This window comes from Bombina bombina, chromosome 3 (assembly GCF_027579735.1).
Source record: "Bombina bombina isolate aBomBom1 chromosome 3, aBomBom1.pri, whole genome shotgun sequence".
Taxonomy (NCBI): domain Eukaryota; kingdom Metazoa; phylum Chordata; class Amphibia; order Anura; family Bombinatoridae; genus Bombina; species Bombina bombina.
Window position 1 is genome coordinate 11126191 of NC_069501.1, and position 17118 is coordinate 11143308.

The window sequence follows — 17118 nt, forward strand, 5'->3', positions numbered from 1 at the left end:
GGAGGTGCCCCAGGAAACGACAGGGTTCTCTCCCTTCGAGTTGCTCTACGGAAGAAAGGTACGGGGACCCCTAAACCTGATCCGGGAGCACTGGGAGGGAGAGATGGAGGCTGACGGTGTCCCCATTGTGCCATACGTGCTGGAACTCAGGGACCGAATGGAGCAATTAGCCAAATCCGTGCGGGCTAATCTCCAGTTGGCCCAGAGAAGACAGAAAGTATGGTACGATCGGGGGGCCCGAAAGAGAATCTTCACCATAGGACAAAAGGTGTTAGTACTTAAGCCGGTGAAGACAGACAAATTGCAGGCGTCCTGGCAGGGTCCCTACCAGATCGTAGAGAAAAGGGGAGACACCACTTATGTGATAGCTAGCTGCCATGACAACAATCTTAGAAAGACATTCCATGTAAACATGCTCAAGGAATATTTTGAGCGACCAGAGAACGTGACGGCCGTATGTTGTTCCCCTCAGGAAGACCCCGACAGTTTACCCATTCCAGACCTATTAGAAAAGAGTCTCCCCACAGGTATAGTGGCGCAGGTTCAGATAGGGGACCGACTTAGCCCCACTGAAAGGGAGCAGCTCAACCAACTCCTCCAGTCCAAACACCTCACCTTCTCCCCGAAGCCAGGGTACACTACTTTAACCACCCACCAGGTAGATACTCCGGGACAAGCTCCCTTGCGCCAGGCTCCGTACCGAATCCCCGAAGCAGTTAGGACAGGAATGAAGAAGGAGATCGATGAGATGCTCCAGCTCAGGGTAATTGAGCCCTCCGATAGTCCATGGGCCTCCCCAGTTGTCTTGGTGCCCAAGAAAGATGGGACCACCCGGTTCTGTGTAGACTATCGGAGGCTCAATGAAAATACCGTGACGGACGCTTACCCTATGCCCAGGGTAGACGAGCTACTCGATCGTATAGCCAGGGGAAATTACCTGACCACTATTGACCTCTGCAAAGGTTACTGGCAGATTCCCCTGGCCCCGGAGGCTATCCCCAAGTCGGCATTCGTCACCCCATTCGGCTTATATCAGTTTAGGGTAATGCCGTTTGGGATGAAGAATGCCCCAGCTACATTCCAGCGCTTGGTGGATAGGCTCCTGGATGGCTTCCAGAGTTTTGCTTGCGCCTACCTGGACGACATAGCGATCCACAGTGAGTCCTGGGAGGACCACTTAGCTCATGTGGGAATGGTTCTGGATCAGATCCGGGCTGCTGGCCTGACTCTGAAGCCAGAAAAATGCCACTTTGGGATGGCCGAGGTACAGTACCTGGGTCACCGGGTGGGGTGTGGAAAGCAGCGACCAGAGCCGGCCAAAATAGAAGCTGTCGCCAATTGGCCCACCCCCATCACTAAGACTCAGGTCCTAGCCTTCCTGGGCACGGCAGGGTACTATAGACGGTTCGTACCAGACTACAGCACACTTGCCAAACCCCTGACTGACTTGACCAAGAAGAACTTACCTCGACAGGTCCTGTGGTCTCCCCACTGTGAAACGGCTTTCCAGGCTCTCAAAAATGCTCTAATTAACGCTCCTGTCTTGGCGGCCCCAGCCCTTAACAAACGTTTTATCGTCCATACAGACGCTTCCATGTTCGGGCTGGGAGCTGTCCTCAGCCAAGTAGGCGAAGATGGAGGGGAGCATCCAGTTGCCTACATCAGCCGGAAGCTCCTGCCCCGCGAAGTCAGCTATGCAGCGGTCGAAAAGGAGTGTTTGGCTTTGGTGTGGGCATTAAAGAAATTGACTCCCTATTTATATGGTCAGGAGTTCACTCTGGTCACCGACCATAACCCGTTGATGTGGCTGAACCGGGTCTCTGGAGATAACGGCAGGCTATTACGTTGGAGCTTATCGTTGCAACCCTTCAATTTCACCATTACTTACAGACCTGGGAAACAGAATGGCAACGCCGACGGGTTGTCCAGACAAACAGACCTCAGCCCCGCATAACCAGCGGTCTGGACAGCCTTAGTCTGCCCCGAAAAGGGGTCAGACTGTGTCTGCCAGAGTGTTCCACAGAAAGGGAGCACTGTTACAGAAGCATTAGTTATTTTGTTGTGAAGAGCTTATTTCCCAGCAGCAATGCCTGAACCAGCAAGCCAGCGCCTAAGAAGGGCTCCAAGAAAACCGTAACAAGTATCATTTCATAAAGAGTTAACTCTTTTTTTTCAGCTTTTAGAAACTATTGCCTAAATACACATTTTTGCTGGCCTCAGCTCTAAGTTTAGGGATAACCAATCCCATTGTCTAATCACCTCTGGAGCCAGACTGCTAATTGATAAGATGAACTTGTAAACTTGTTATCTTAAGTACTGTAATCCTATTGTGGCCTGTCAAAGGACAGTGCTCTCTATTTAAATGTGTGATGGGGGATTTTGTGCTTCCCCCCCCTCTCCCCCTGGGAGTGCCCTGTGTGCATGTAACCTTAATAAAAAGCAGGCTGGGCATCCCAGTGCTGAGTTCTTGTTTGACCCTCAATCGCAGCGTTGACTCGTTTTTGTGGGCAGAAGGGTATCCTAGCTGTACTACAGCTAAGGGAGATTATTCTATATTTGCGAGACTCATATAGAATACTATGGAAAGCAGCTTCTCCCCTCTTTAGCAATAGGGATCCAGGCTACTAAGCGGTCCATCTCTCAGCGAGACTAAGGGTAACCGTAACAGTCGTGTTTGGAGGAGAGAGAACACCATACCTACTGTGAAGCATGGCGGTGGCAACCTCATGCTTTGGGGCTGTTTCTCTGGAAAGGGAACAGGACGACTGATCCGTGTACATGAAAGAATGAATGGGACCATGTATCGTGAGATGTTGAGTGCAAACCTCCTTCCATCAGCAAGGGCATTGAAGATGAAATGTGGCTGGGTCTTTCAGCATGACAATGATCCCAAACACACCGCCCGGACAACGAAGGAGTGGCTTCGTAAGAAGCATTTCAAGGTCCTGGAGTGGCCTAGCCAGTCTCCAGATCTCAACCCCATAGAAAACCTTTGGAGGGAGTTGAAAGTCTGTGTTGCCCAGCGACAGCCCCAAAACATCACTGCTTTAGAGGAGATCTGCATGCAGGAATGGGCCAACATACCAGCAACAGTGTGTGACAACCTTGTGAAGACTTACAGAAAATGTTTGACCTCTGTCATTGCCAACAAAGGATATATAACAAAGTATTGAGATGAACTTTTGATATTATTTACAGGTTAGATCTCCCTCCATGCCATGCAATTTTATTTTGCCTTTCCCAATGGTGTTTTGGGCACAGAAATTGATGCCAACACTGGCATAGATGCTCTAATTCTCATTTTTTAATAAGTAACATATATTTTCAAAGGGTTAATAACCATTGGGCCACTGATTTCACTATGAATAAATACCCTGTATATATTCATAGTGAAATCAGTGGCCCAATGGTTATTAACCCTTTGAAAATATCTGTTACTTATTAAAAAATGAGAATTATGTCACCTATGCCAGGGTTGGCATCAATGTATGTGCCAAAAACACCATTGGGCCAGGCTAAAAACAATTGCATGGCATGGAGGGGGATCTACCCTGTATATATTCATAGTGAAATCAGTGGCCCAATGGTTATTAACCCTTTGAAAATATCTGTTACTGAAAATGATGTCACCTATGCCAGTGTTGGCATCAATTTATGTGCCCAAAACACCATTGGGCCAGGCTAAAAACAATTGCATGGCATGGAGGAGGATCTACCCTGTATATATCCATAGTGAAATCAGTGGCCCAATGGTTATTAACCCTTTGAAAATATCTGTTACTTATTCAAAAATGAGAATTATGTCACCTATGCCAGGGTTGGCATCAATTTCTGTGCCAAAACACCATTGGGCCAGGCTAAAAACAATTGCATGTCATGGAGGGGGATCTACCCTGTATATATTTATAGTGAAATCAGTGGCCCAATGGGTATTAACCCTTTGAAAATATATTTTACTTATTCAAAAATGAGAATTATGTCACCTATGCCAGGGTTGGCATCAATGTATGTGCCCAAAACACCATTGGGCCAGGCTAAAAAGAATTGCATGGCATGGAGGGGGATCTACCCTGTATATATTCATAGTGAAATCAGTGGCCCAAAGGTTATTAACCCTTTGAAAATATCTGTTACTTATTAAAAAATGAGAATTAGATCACTTATGCCAGTGTTGGCATAAATTTCTGTGCCAAAAACAGCATTGGGCCAGGCTAAGAGGAAATGCATGTCATGGAGGGGGATCTACCCTGTAGATATTCATAGTCAAATCAGTGGCCCAACGGTTATTAACCCTTTGAAAATATCTGTTACTTATTCAAAATAGTAATATTTGTATTGGTGCCAACGTATGCCCTTTTTTCCAGTTTGTATATCCAATTGTTGTATAAAGGGTTTCCACCTCTGTGTAACTACATTATATGAATCGTATTATTATCTAAATAAAACCTCTATTTTTATTTTAAAGTAAATTTAAAGCAGTCTGACAAAAAAAATAAAGAAACCAACTTCCATGAATAAGAAACAGAATTTCATGAATAAGAAACAGCTTGAATAAGAAACCATCTTCCTTGTCGTCTCTAAGGTTGGGATAGTATGGACACTTTACTTCTAAACAGCGCAGAAATGATTCTAAGGACTCATATTCCTGTATACTTACTAGGAGCCCTTCTGCCTCACAAAGTGCAGCTGCTGCTGTAGTTTATTTATGCTAACCCTTTGTTATACTGTATTCTTCATTAGGTTTGCCTTGATTCTCTTATTTAGGCTCACATAGGACTCAGAATGGAAAATATGTTCTTTTCATTTTTACATTTCTCCAAAATATCACCTGGGGTTGGTAATTCACTTAGCTCCTACTAAGGAACAATACTACAACACATAAAATAGTGGTATCAGTAAGTTCTATAAACCTGCACTATACAGCTCTCTAGGTCTTTTGGACCATACTCCTGTGCTATAACTTGTGCACTACTCACCCCAAATATTAGCTGATTAATGTTGTCTACTACAATAATTGTCCACTTGTGGTTTGCCACATAAATGCAGGGCGCAAGCATAGGGAGAATCAAGACAGTAATTCTTTCTAGTAACTTATTGATATTCCAGCTCATATTCCCTTGCTCAGTCTAATGTTCCTACTGTGCTTATACCACACTAGGCTTGTACACCACACATTTTTATTTATAAGTAACTTATTGATATTATAGGCTTGTACACCACACATTTTTATTTATAAGTAACTTATTGATATTATAGGCTTGTACACCACACATTTTTATTTATAAGTAACTTATTGATATTATAGGCTTGTACACCACACATTTTTATTTATAAGTAACTTATTGATATTATAGGCTTGTACACCACACATTTTTATTTATAAGTAACTTATTGATATTATAGGCTTGTACACCACACATTTTTATTTATAAGTAACTTATTGATATTATAGGCTTGTACACCACACATTTTTATTTATAAGTAACTTATTGATATTATAGGCTTGTACACCACACATTTTTATTTATAAGACTGACAAGCTTCTCTGAGCCCGCTCTCTTCCCCCGTGTAAGAGTTGGCTAAACTATATACACAGGGCACTGCGGGTCTCTAGGTATTAGCACAGGTGCCTTTGCATACACCAGTGTATCAATATCATTCTAATTGATTGGATTACTTCATATCTTTAGATTAAGTTCACATATAGATTTGATATTTGTAATTCTACTTATAGATGGTCACCTTTTTAGTTTCCTTGACAAATCACTCAGTATATTCTTTGATTTTTTGTTAGAGTTTGATACATGCGCGTACTAGTTCCTATCTCCTTCCCCCGGGTAGGACTATTTATTTACCAGCTATAACTGCACGGACAAAAGCACGGGTTTCTGCGTTCCAACTCTTTACAAATGTACAGATTGTTAATCTGTGAGGACCTCTAGTGGTTATTGTAGTATTGCATCTCACTTTCCTTAGCTCAACTAGCAAAAACTTATTTTAAGAACATGCTCATCCTGACATCTGTATGGAAACAGATGAGCTTCACCACTCTCTTTGTATCATTTAATGCCCTTCTTACAACTCCCCTCTTAGTCTCCCATACTACATATATATAGGAAAACCCCACCTTCATACTGTATCTATATAGGAAAATACTAATATAGCCACACTCGCATAGGTCTGGCCAAGCCTTCTAAGCCACATCCTGGAGTAAATGTATTCACATAATATTTGTATAATATCTTTATAATCACCCTTCTCAAGATTTTAGTTGAATTCTTTATTTATTTATTTATTTATTTATTTTAAGTTAGTGTGTTTCTGGGGAAAGAAAAAGGGTGGGGGGAAGAATCCTAACAAGGTGGCACATACACAATGCTGTTAGGTTTCACAATATGTGGAAGATCCTTCTAATCAGCGTTTTAATTGCAGCTATTGTATGGACATTTATTGGACAGTATATGTTGCATGTAATCCTAAATAGTTTTGGTGTTTGGTTTTTGTTTTGTTCAGTTTTGTTGATGATATTATAACAATTTACAGCCATGGGTGCAACACAAGATGACAATTGAACAAGCTTTATATAGATCTCAATGCATAATTTTCTTTTAACTTTTTCAAGAATATGCTAATATTTTGATGCTTAGAATGTAGCACCTAATTTGGAACTCTGATTGTGACTTTACCTTGTGTGTATGTATTGTCTTGTACCTGTGTCTCTTTAATAAAAAGAATTTGAACAAACAAATTTGGGGTTCATTTGGAGGGGAGATTAATCATTATGAAAAGCTTAATCAACCAGAAAGCAGTGCTAGATGTGCCGTTTACTTTCTGTACCCTGTGGAGATCAGCTTGAAGCTTTTCATTGAGCATATTTGTAGTTGAAAGTTTTAGTGAGAATAAGATTTTTATTGGAGGTTTGTGTAACAATCGAGAACATGGTGAGTCCCAGATTAATTTGATAATTTAAGAGTTCTTATCTAACGATGCTCCCGAAATATGGTAACATTATTTACGGTGCGGTCCAACTGCGGCTCAAGTATTTGTTTCCAGACTCTTAATCATCGTCATCATTATCATCATCATCGTCGTCGTCATCATCGTCATCATTGTCATCATCGTCATCATTGTCATCATCGTCGTCATCATTATCGTCGTCATCATCATCGTCGTCATCATCATCCTCAGTGTTGACCTTCCCAGACAAAACATCTTCAATCCACTGCTGTAGCTCGGCGGGGGAGGGTAAATCCTCGGCATCCGTTATCTCCATCCAGACGCTGTCGGCCTATGACAGAAGATAGTGGTTGTGAAATTTGTCCTACCAATCATAGGTTATCCATAGACTGTCTAACTTGGGCTAGAAGAGTAACATGATATATTGGTGAAGAACTTAATACTGTAAAACACAGGTAGCCTATAGGTAGTTAGGAAATATTATAGGGAACATTATATGGAGCAATAGGAGAAGATATAAAAAAGATATAAAAGGGTTAAATGGAGCAACAGGAGATATTATAGGGAGGGTAATATGTTGCAATAGGAGGAGTTATAGGGAGGGTTATATGGTACAATAGGAGGAGTTATATAGAGGGTTATATGGTGCAATAGGAGGAGTTATAGGGAGGGTTATATGGTGCAATAGAAGGAGTTATAGGGAGGGTTATATGGTACAATAGGAGGAGTTATATAGAGGGTTATATGGTGCAATAGGAGGAGTTATAGGGAGGGTTATATGGTACAATAGGAGGAGTTATAGGGAGGGTTATATGTTGCAATAGGAGGAGTTATAGGGAGGGTTATATGGTACAATAGGAGGAGTTATATAGAGGGTTATATGGTGCAATAGGAGGAGTTATAGGGAGGGTTATATGGTGCAATAGGAGGAGTTATATAGAAGGTTATATGGTGCAATAGGAGGAGCTATAGGGGGGTTATATGGTGCAATAGGAGGAGTTATATAGAGAGTTATATGGTACAATATGAGGAGTTATAAGGAGGGTTATATGGTGCAATAGGAGGAGTTATAGGGAGGGTTATATGGTGCAATAGGAGGAGTTATAGGGAGGGTTATATGGTGCAATAAGAGGAGTTATAGGGAGGGTTATATGGTGCAATAGAAGAAGTTATAGGGAGAGTTATATGATGCAATAGGAGGAGTTATTGGGAGGGTTATATGGTGCAATAGGAGGAGTTATAGGGAGCAGTTATATGGTACAATAGGAGGAGTTATAGGGAGGGTTATATGGTGCAATAGGAGGAGTTATTGGGAGGGTTATATGGTGCAATAGGAGGAGTTATTGGGAGGGTTATATGGTGCAATAGGAGGAGTTATAGGGATGGTTATATGGTGCAATATGAGCAGTTATAGGGAGGGTTATATGGTACAATAGGAGGAGTTATATGGAGGAATATATAGTGCAATAAAATATAGGGAGGGTCATATGGTGCAATAGGAGGAGTTATTGGGAGGGTTATATGGTGCAATAGGAGGAGCTAAAGGGAGAGTTATATGGTGCAATAGGAGGAGTTATACGGAGGGTTATATAGTGCAATAGGAGGAGTTATAGGGAGGGTTATATGGTACAATATGAAGAGATATAGGGAGGGTTATAGGGAGCGTTATATGATACAATATGAGGAGTTATAGGGAGGGTTATATGGTGCAATAGGAGGAGTTATATAGAGGGTTATATGGTACAATATGAGGAGTTATACAGAGGAATATATAGTGCAATAAGAGGATTTAAGGGAGGGTTATATGGTGCAATAGGAGGAGTTATAGGGAGAGTTATATGGTGCAATAGGAGGAGTTATAGGGAGGGTTTATATGGTGCAATAGGAGGAGTTATAGGGAGGGTTATATGGTGCAATAGGAGGAGTTATAGGGAGAGTTATATAGTGCAATAGGACAAGTTATAGGGAGGGTTATATGGTGCAATATGAGGAGTTATAGGGAGGGTTATATGGTACAATAGGAGGAGTTATAGGGAGGGTTATATGGTGCAATATGAGGAGTTATAGGGAGGGTTACATGGTGCAATATGAGTTATAGGGAGGGTTTCATGGTGCAATGGAGGAGTTATAGGGAGGAGTTACATGGTGCAATAGGAGAGTTATAGGGAGGGTTATATGGTGCAATAGGAGAGTTATAGGGAGGGTTATATGGTGCAATAGGAGGAGTTATAGGGAGGGTTTCATGGTACAATAGGAGGAGTTATAGGGAGGGTTATATGGTGCATTAGGAGGAGTTATAGGGAGGGTTATATAGTGCAATAGGACAAGTTATAGGGAGGGTTATATGGTACAATAGGAGGAGTTATAGGGAGGGTTATATGGTGCAATAGGAGGAGGTATAGGGAGCATTATATGGTGCAATAGGAGGAGTTATAGGGAGGGTTATATGGTGCAATAGGAGGAGTTATAGGGAGGCTTATATGGTGCAATAGGAGGAGTTATAGGGAGGGTTATATGGTGCAATAGGAGGAGTTATAGGGAGGGTTAAATGGTGCAATAGGAGGAGTTATAGGGAGGGTTATATAGTGCAATAGGAGGAGTTATAGGGAGGGTTATATGGTGCAATAGGAGGAGTTATAGGGAGGGTAATATGGTGCAATAGGAGGAGTTATAGGGAGGGTTATATGGTGCAATAGGAGGAGTTATAGGGAGGGTTATATGGTGCAATAGGAGGAGTTATAGGGAGGGTTATATGGTGCAATAGGAGGAGTTATAGGGAGGGTTATATGGTGCAATATGAGGAGTTATAGGGAGGGTTATATGGTACAATAGGAGGAGTTATAGGGAGGGTTACATGGTGCAATATGAGTTATAGGGAGGGTTTCATGGTGCAATAGGAGGAGTTATAGGGAGGAGTTATATGGTGCAATAGGAGGGATTATAGGGAGGGTTATATGGTGCAATAGGACAAGTTATAGGGAGGGTTATATGGTACAATAGGAGGAGTTATAGGGAGGGTTATATGGTACAATAGGAGGAGTTATAGGGAGGGTTATATGGTGCAATAGGAGGAGGTATAGGGAGCATTATATGGTGCAATAGGAGGAGTTATAGGGAGGGTTATATGGTGCAATAGGAGGAGTTATAGGGAGGGTTATATGGTGCAATAGGAGGAGTTATAGGGAGGGTTATATGGTGCAATAGGAGGAGTTATAGGGAGGGTTATATGGTGCAATAGGAGTAGTTATATAGAGGGTTATATGGTGCAATAGGAGGAGCTATAGGGGGTTATATGGTGCAATAGGAGGAGTTATAGGGAGGGTTATATGGTGCAATAGGAGGAGTTATATAGAGGGTTATATGGTGCAATAGGAGGAGCTATAGGGGGGTTATATGGTGCAATAGGAGGAGTTATATAGAGAGTTATATGGTACAATATGAGGAGTTATAAGGAGGGTTATATGGTGCAATAAGAGGAGTTATAGGGAGGGTTATATGGTGCAATAGAAGAAGTTATAGGGAGAGTTATATGATGCAATAGGAGGAGTTATTGGGAGGGTTATATGGTGCAATAGGAGGAGTTATAGGGATGGTTATATGGTGCAATATGAGCAGTTATAGGGAGGGTTATATGGTACAATAGGAGGAGTTATATGGAGGAATATATAGTGCAATAAAATATAGGGAGGGTTATATGGTGCAATAGGAGGAGTTATTGGGAGGGTTATATGGTGCAATAGGAGGAGCTAAAGGGAGAGTTATATGGTGCAATAGGAGGAGTTATACGGAGGGTTATATAGTGCAATAGGAGGAGTTATAGGGAGGGTTACATGGTACAATATGAAGAGATATAGGGAGGGTTATAGGGAGCGTTATATGATACAATATGAGGAGTTATAGGGAGGGTTATATGGTGCAATAGGAGGAGTTATATAGAGGGTTATATGGTACAATATGAGGAGTTATACAGAGGAATATATAGTGCAATACGAGGATTTAAGGGAGGGTTATATGGTGCAATAGGAGGAGTTATAGGGAGAGTTATATGGTGCAATAGGAGGAGTTATAGGGAGGGTTTATATGGTGCAATAGGAGGAGTTATAGGGAGGGTTATATGGTGCAATATGAGGAGTTATAGGGAGGGTTATATGGTACAATAGGAGGAGTTATAGGGAGGGTTATATGGTGCAATATGAGGAGTTATAGGGAGGGTTACATGGTGCAATATGAGTTATAGGGAGGGTTTCATGGTGCAATAGGAGGAGTTATAGGGAGGAGTTACATGGTGCAATATGAGTTATAGGGAGGGTTTCATGGTACAATAGGAGGAGTTATAGGGAGGGTTATATGGTGCATTAGGAGGAGTTATAGGGAGGGTTATATAGTGCAATAGGACAAGTTATAGGGAGGGTTATATGGTACAATAGGAGGAGTTATAGGGAGGGTTATATGGTACAATAGGAGGAGTTATAGGGAGGGTTATATGGTGCAATAGGAGGAGGTATAGGGAGCATTATATGGTGTAATAGGAGGAGTTATAGGGAGGGTTATATGGTGCAATAGGAGGAGTTATAGGGAGGCTTATATGGTGCAATAGGAGGAGTTATAGGGAGAGTTATAGGGTGCAATAGGAGGAGTTATAGGGAGGGTTATATGGTGCAATAGGAGGAGTTATAGGGAGAATTATATGGTGCAATTGGAGGAGTTATAGGGAGGGTTATATGGTGCAATAGGAGGAGTTATAGGGAGGGTTAAATGGTGCAATAGGAGGAGTTATAGGGAGGGTTATATAGTGCAATAGGAGGAGTTATAGGGAGGGTTATATGGTGCAATAGGAGGAGTTATAGGGAGGGTTATATGGTGCAATAGGAGGAGTTATAGGGAGGGTTATATGGTGAAATAGGAGGAGTTATAGGGAGGGTTATATGGTGCAATAGGAGGAGTTATAAAAAAGATATAAAAGGGTTAAATGGAGCAACAGGAGATATTATAGGGAGGGTAATATGTTGCAATAGGAGGAGTTATAGGGAGGGTTATATGGTACAATAGGAGGAGTTATATAGAGGGTTATATGGTGCAATAGGAGGAGTTATAGGGAGGGTTATATGGTACAATAGGAGGAGTTATAGGGAGGGTTATATGGTACAATAGGAGGAGTTATAGGGAGGGTTATATGTTGCAATAGGAGGAGTTATAGGGAGGGTTATATGGTACAATAGGAGGAGTTATATAGAGGGTTATATGGTGCAATAGGAGGAGTTATAGGGAGGGTTATATGGTGCAATAGGAGGAGTTATATAGAAGGTTATATGGTGCAATAGGAGGAGCTATAGGGGGGTTATATGGTGCAATAGGAGGAGTTATATAGAGAGTTATATGGTACAATATGAGGAGTTATAAGGAGGGTTATATGGTGCAATAGGAGGAGTTATAGGGAGGGTTATATGGTGCAATAGGAGGAGTTATAGGGAGGGTTATATGGTGCAATAAGAGGAGTTATAGGGAGGGTTATATGGTGCAATAGAAGAAGTTATAGGGAGAGTTATATGATGCAATAGGAGGAGTTATTGGGAGGGTTATATGGTGCAATAGGAGGAGTTATAGGGATGGTTATATGGTGCAATATGAGCAGTTATAGGGAGGGTTATATGGTACAATAGGAGGAGTTATATGGAGGAATATATAGTGCAATAAAATATAGGGAGGGTCATATGGTGCAATAGGAGGAGTTATTGGGAGGGTTATATGGTGCAATAGGAGGAGCTAAAGGGAGAGTTATATGGTGCAATAGGAGGAGTTATACGGAGGGTTATATAGTGCAATAGGAGGAGTTATAGGGAGGGTTATATGGTACAATATGAAGAGATATAGGGAGGGTTATAGGGAGCGTTATATGATACAATATGAGGAGTTATAGGGAGGGTTATATGGTGCAATAGGAGGAGTTATATAGAGGGTTATATGGTACAATATGAGGAGTTATACAGAGGAATATATAGTGCAATAAGAGGATTTAAGGGAGGGTTATATGGTGCAATAGGAGGAGTTATAGGGAGAGTTATATGGTGCAATAGGAGGAGTTATAGGGAGGGTTTATATGGTGCAATAGGAGGAGTTATAGGGAGGGTTATATGGTGCAATAGGAGGAGTTATAGGGAGAGTTATATAGTGCAATAGGACAAGTTATAGGGAGGGTTATATGGTGCAATATGAGGAGTTATAGGGAGGGTTATATGGTACAATAGGAGGAGTTATAGGGAGGGTTATATGGTGCAATATGAGGAGTTATAGGGAGGGTTACATGGTGCAATATGAGTTATAGGGAGGGTTTCATGGTGCAATGGAGGAGTTATAGGGAGGAGTTACATGGTGCAATAGGAGAGTTATAGGGAGGGTTATATGGTGCAATAGGAGAGTTATAGGGAGGGTTATATGGTGCAATAGGAGGAGTTATAGGGAGGGTTTCATGGTACAATAGGAGGAGTTATAGGGAGGGTTATATGGTGCATTAGGAGGAGTTATAGGGAGGGTTATATAGTGCAATAGGACAAGTTATAGGGAGGGTTATATGGTACAATAGGAGGAGTTATAGGGAGGGTTATATGGTGCAATAGGAGGAGGTATAGGGAGCATTATATGGTGCAATAGGAGGAGTTATAGGGAGGGTTATATGGTGCAATAGGAGGAGTTATAGGGAGGGTTATATGGTGCAATAGGAGGAGTTATAGGGAGGGTTATATGGTGCAATAGGAGGAGTTATAGGGAGGGTTAAATGGTGCAATAGGAGGAGTTATAGGGAGGGTTATATAGTGCAATAGGAGGAGTTATAGGGAGGGTTATATGGTGCAATAGGAGGAGTTATAGGGAGGGTAATATGGTGCAATAGGAGGAGTTATAGGGAGGGTTATATGGTGCAATAGGAGGAGTTATAGGGAGGGTTATATGGTGCAATAGGAGGAGTTATAGGGAGGGTTATATGGTGCAATAGGAGGAGTTATAGGGAGGGTTATATGGTGCAATATGAGGAGTTATAGGGAGGGTTATATGGTACAATAGGAGGAGTTATAGGGAGGGTTACATGGTGCAATATGAGTTATAGGGAGGGTTTCATGGTGCAATAGGAGGAGTTATAGGGAGGAGTTATATGGTGCAATAGGAGGGATTATAGGGAGGGTTATATGGTGCAATAGGACAAGTTATAGGGAGGGTTATATGGTACAATAGGAGGAGTTATAGGGAGGGTTATATGGTGCAATAGGAGGAGTTATAGGGAGGGTTATATGGTGCAATAGGAGGAGTTATAGGGAGGGTTATATGGTGCAATAGGAGGAGTTATAGGGAGGGTTATATGGTGCAATAGGAGGAGTTATAGGGAGGGTTATATGGTGCAATAGGAGGAGTTATAGGGAGGGTTATATGGTGCAATAGGAGGAGTTATAGGGAGGGTTATATGGTGCAATAGGAGGAGTTATATAGAGGGTTATATGGTGCAATAGGAGGAGCTATAGGGGGTTATATGGTGCAATAGGAGGAGTTATAGGGAGGGTTATATGGTGCAATAGGAGGAGTTATATAGAGGGTTATATGGTGCAATAGGAGGAGCTATAGGGGGGTTATATGGTGCAATAGGAGGAGTTATATAGAGAGTTATATGGTACAATATGAGGAGTTATAAGGAGGGTTATATGGTGCAATAAGATGAGTTATAGGGAGGGTTATATGGTGCAATAGAAGAAGTTATAGGGAGAGTTATATGATGCAATAGGAGGAGTTATTGGGAGGGTTATATGGTGCAATAGGAGGAGTTATAGGGATGGTTATATGGTGCAATATGAGCAGTTATAGGGAGGGTTATATGGTACAATAGGAGGAGTTATATGGAGGAATATATAGTGCAATAAAATATAGGGAGGGTTATATGGTGCAATAGGAGGAGTTATTGGGAGGGTTATATGGTGCAATAGGAGGAGCTAAAGGGAGAGTTATATGGTGCAATAGGAGGAGTTATACGGAGGGTTATATAGTGCAATAGGAGGAGTTATAGGGAGGGTTACATGGTACAATATGAAGAGATATAGGGAGGGTTATAGGGAGCGTTATATGATACAATATGAGGAGTTATAGGGAGGGTTATATGGTGCAATAGGAGGAGTTATATAGAGGGTTATATGGTACAATATGAGGAGTTATACAGAGGAATATATAGTGCAATACGAGGATTTAAGGGAGGGTTATATGGTGCAATAGGAGGAGTTATAGGGAGAGTTATATGGTGCAATAGGAGGAGTTATAGGGAGGGTTTATATGGTGCAATAGGAGGAGTTATAGGGAGGGTTATATGGTGCAATATGAGGAGTTATAGGGAGGGTTATATGGTACAATAGGAGGAGTTATAGGGAGGGTTATATGGTGCAATATGAGGAGTTATAGGGAGGGTTACATGGTGCAATATGAGTTATAGGGAGGGTTTCATGGTGCAATAGGAGGAGTTATAGGGAGGAGTTACATGGTGCAATATGAGTTATAGGGAGGGTTTCATGGTACAATAGGAGGAGTTATAGGGAGGGTTATATGGTGCATTAGGAGGAGTTATAGGGAGGGTTATATAGTGCAATAGGACAAGTTATAGGGAGGGTTATATGGTACAATAGGAGGAGTTATAGGGAGGGTTATATGGTACAATAGGAGGAGTTATAGGGAGGGTTATATGGTGCAATAGGAGGAGGTATAGGGAGCATTATATGGTGTAATAGGAGGAGTTATAGGGAGGGTTATATGGTGCAATAGGAGGAGTTATAGGGAGGCTTATATGGTGCAATAGGAGGAGTTATAGGGAGAGTTATAGGGTGCAATAGGAGGAGTTATAGGGAGGGTTATATGGTGCAATAGGAGGAGTTATAGGGAGAATTATATGGTGCAATTGGAGGAGTTATAGGGAGGGTTATATGGTGCAATAGGAGGAGTTATAGGGAGGATTAAATGGTGCAATAGGAGGAGTTATAGGGAGGGTTATATAGTGCAATAGGAGGAGTTATAGGGAGGGTTATATGGTGCAATAGGAGGAGTTATAGGGAGGGTTATATGGTGCAATAGGAGGAGTTATAGGGAGGGTTATATGGTGAAATAGGAGGAGTTATAGGGAGGGTTATATGGTGCAATAGGAGGAGTTATAGGGAGGGTTTATATGGTGCAATAGGAGGAGTTATAGGGAGGGTTATATGGTACAATATGAGGAGTTATAGGGAGGGTTATATGGTACAATAGGAGGAGTTATAGGGAGGGTTACATGGTGCAATATGAGTTATAGGGAGGGTTTCATGGTGCAATAGGAGGAGTTATAGGGAGGAGTTATATGGTGCAATAGGAGGGATTATAGGGAGGGTTATATGGTGCAATAGGACAAGTTATAGGGAGGGTTATATGGTACAATAGGAGGAGTTATAGGGAGGGTTATATGGTACAATAGGAGGAGTTATAGGGAGGGTTATATGGTGCAATAGGAGGAGGTATAGGGAGCATTATATGGTGCAATAGGAGGAGTTATAGGGAGGGTTATATGGTGCAATAGGAGGAGTTATAGGGAGGGTTATATGGTGCAATAGGAGGAGTTATAGGGAGGGTTATATGGTGCAATAGGAGGAGTTATAGGGAGGGTTATATGGTGCAATAGGAGGAGTTATAGGGAGAGTTATAGGGTGCAATAGGAAGAGTTATAGGGAGGGTTATATGGTGCAATAGGAGGAGTTATAGGGAGAATTATATGGTGCAATTGGAGGAGTTATAGGGAGGGTTATATGGTGCAATAGGAGGAGTTATAGGGAGGGTTAAATGGTGCAATAGGAGGAGTTATAGGGAGGGTTATATAGTGCAATAGGAGGAGTTATAGGGAGGGTTATATGGTGCAATAGGAGGAGTTATAGGGAGGGTTATATGGTGCAATAGGAGGAGTTATAGGGAGGGTTATATGGTGCAATAGGAGGAGTTATAGGGAGGGTTATATGGTGCAATAGGAGGAGTTATAGGGAGCGGTTATATGGTACAATAGGAGGAGTTATATAGAGGGTTATATGGTGCAATAGGAGGAGTTATAGGGAGGGTTTTATGGTGCAATAGGAGGAGTTATAGGGAGGGTTTTATGGTGCAATAGGAGGAGTTATAGGG

At 41.8% G+C, this 17118-nt stretch overlaps 1 protein-coding gene across 1 annotated transcript in view; it reads right to left on the bottom strand.

The window, feature by feature from the left end:
• Positions 1-6888: 6888 nt before the first annotated feature.
• The window catches only part of LOC128652786 (calsequestrin-2-like), a 164191-nt gene continuing 153961 nt past the window's right edge, over positions 6889-17118 (bottom strand). The window contains exon 11 of the mRNA XM_053705719.1: positions 6889-7288. Within this exon, the coding sequence (XP_053561694.1) occupies positions 7058-7288 (231 nt within the window). The 3' untranslated portion in view covers positions 6889-7057. The remainder of the gene's footprint in view (positions 7289-17118) is intronic.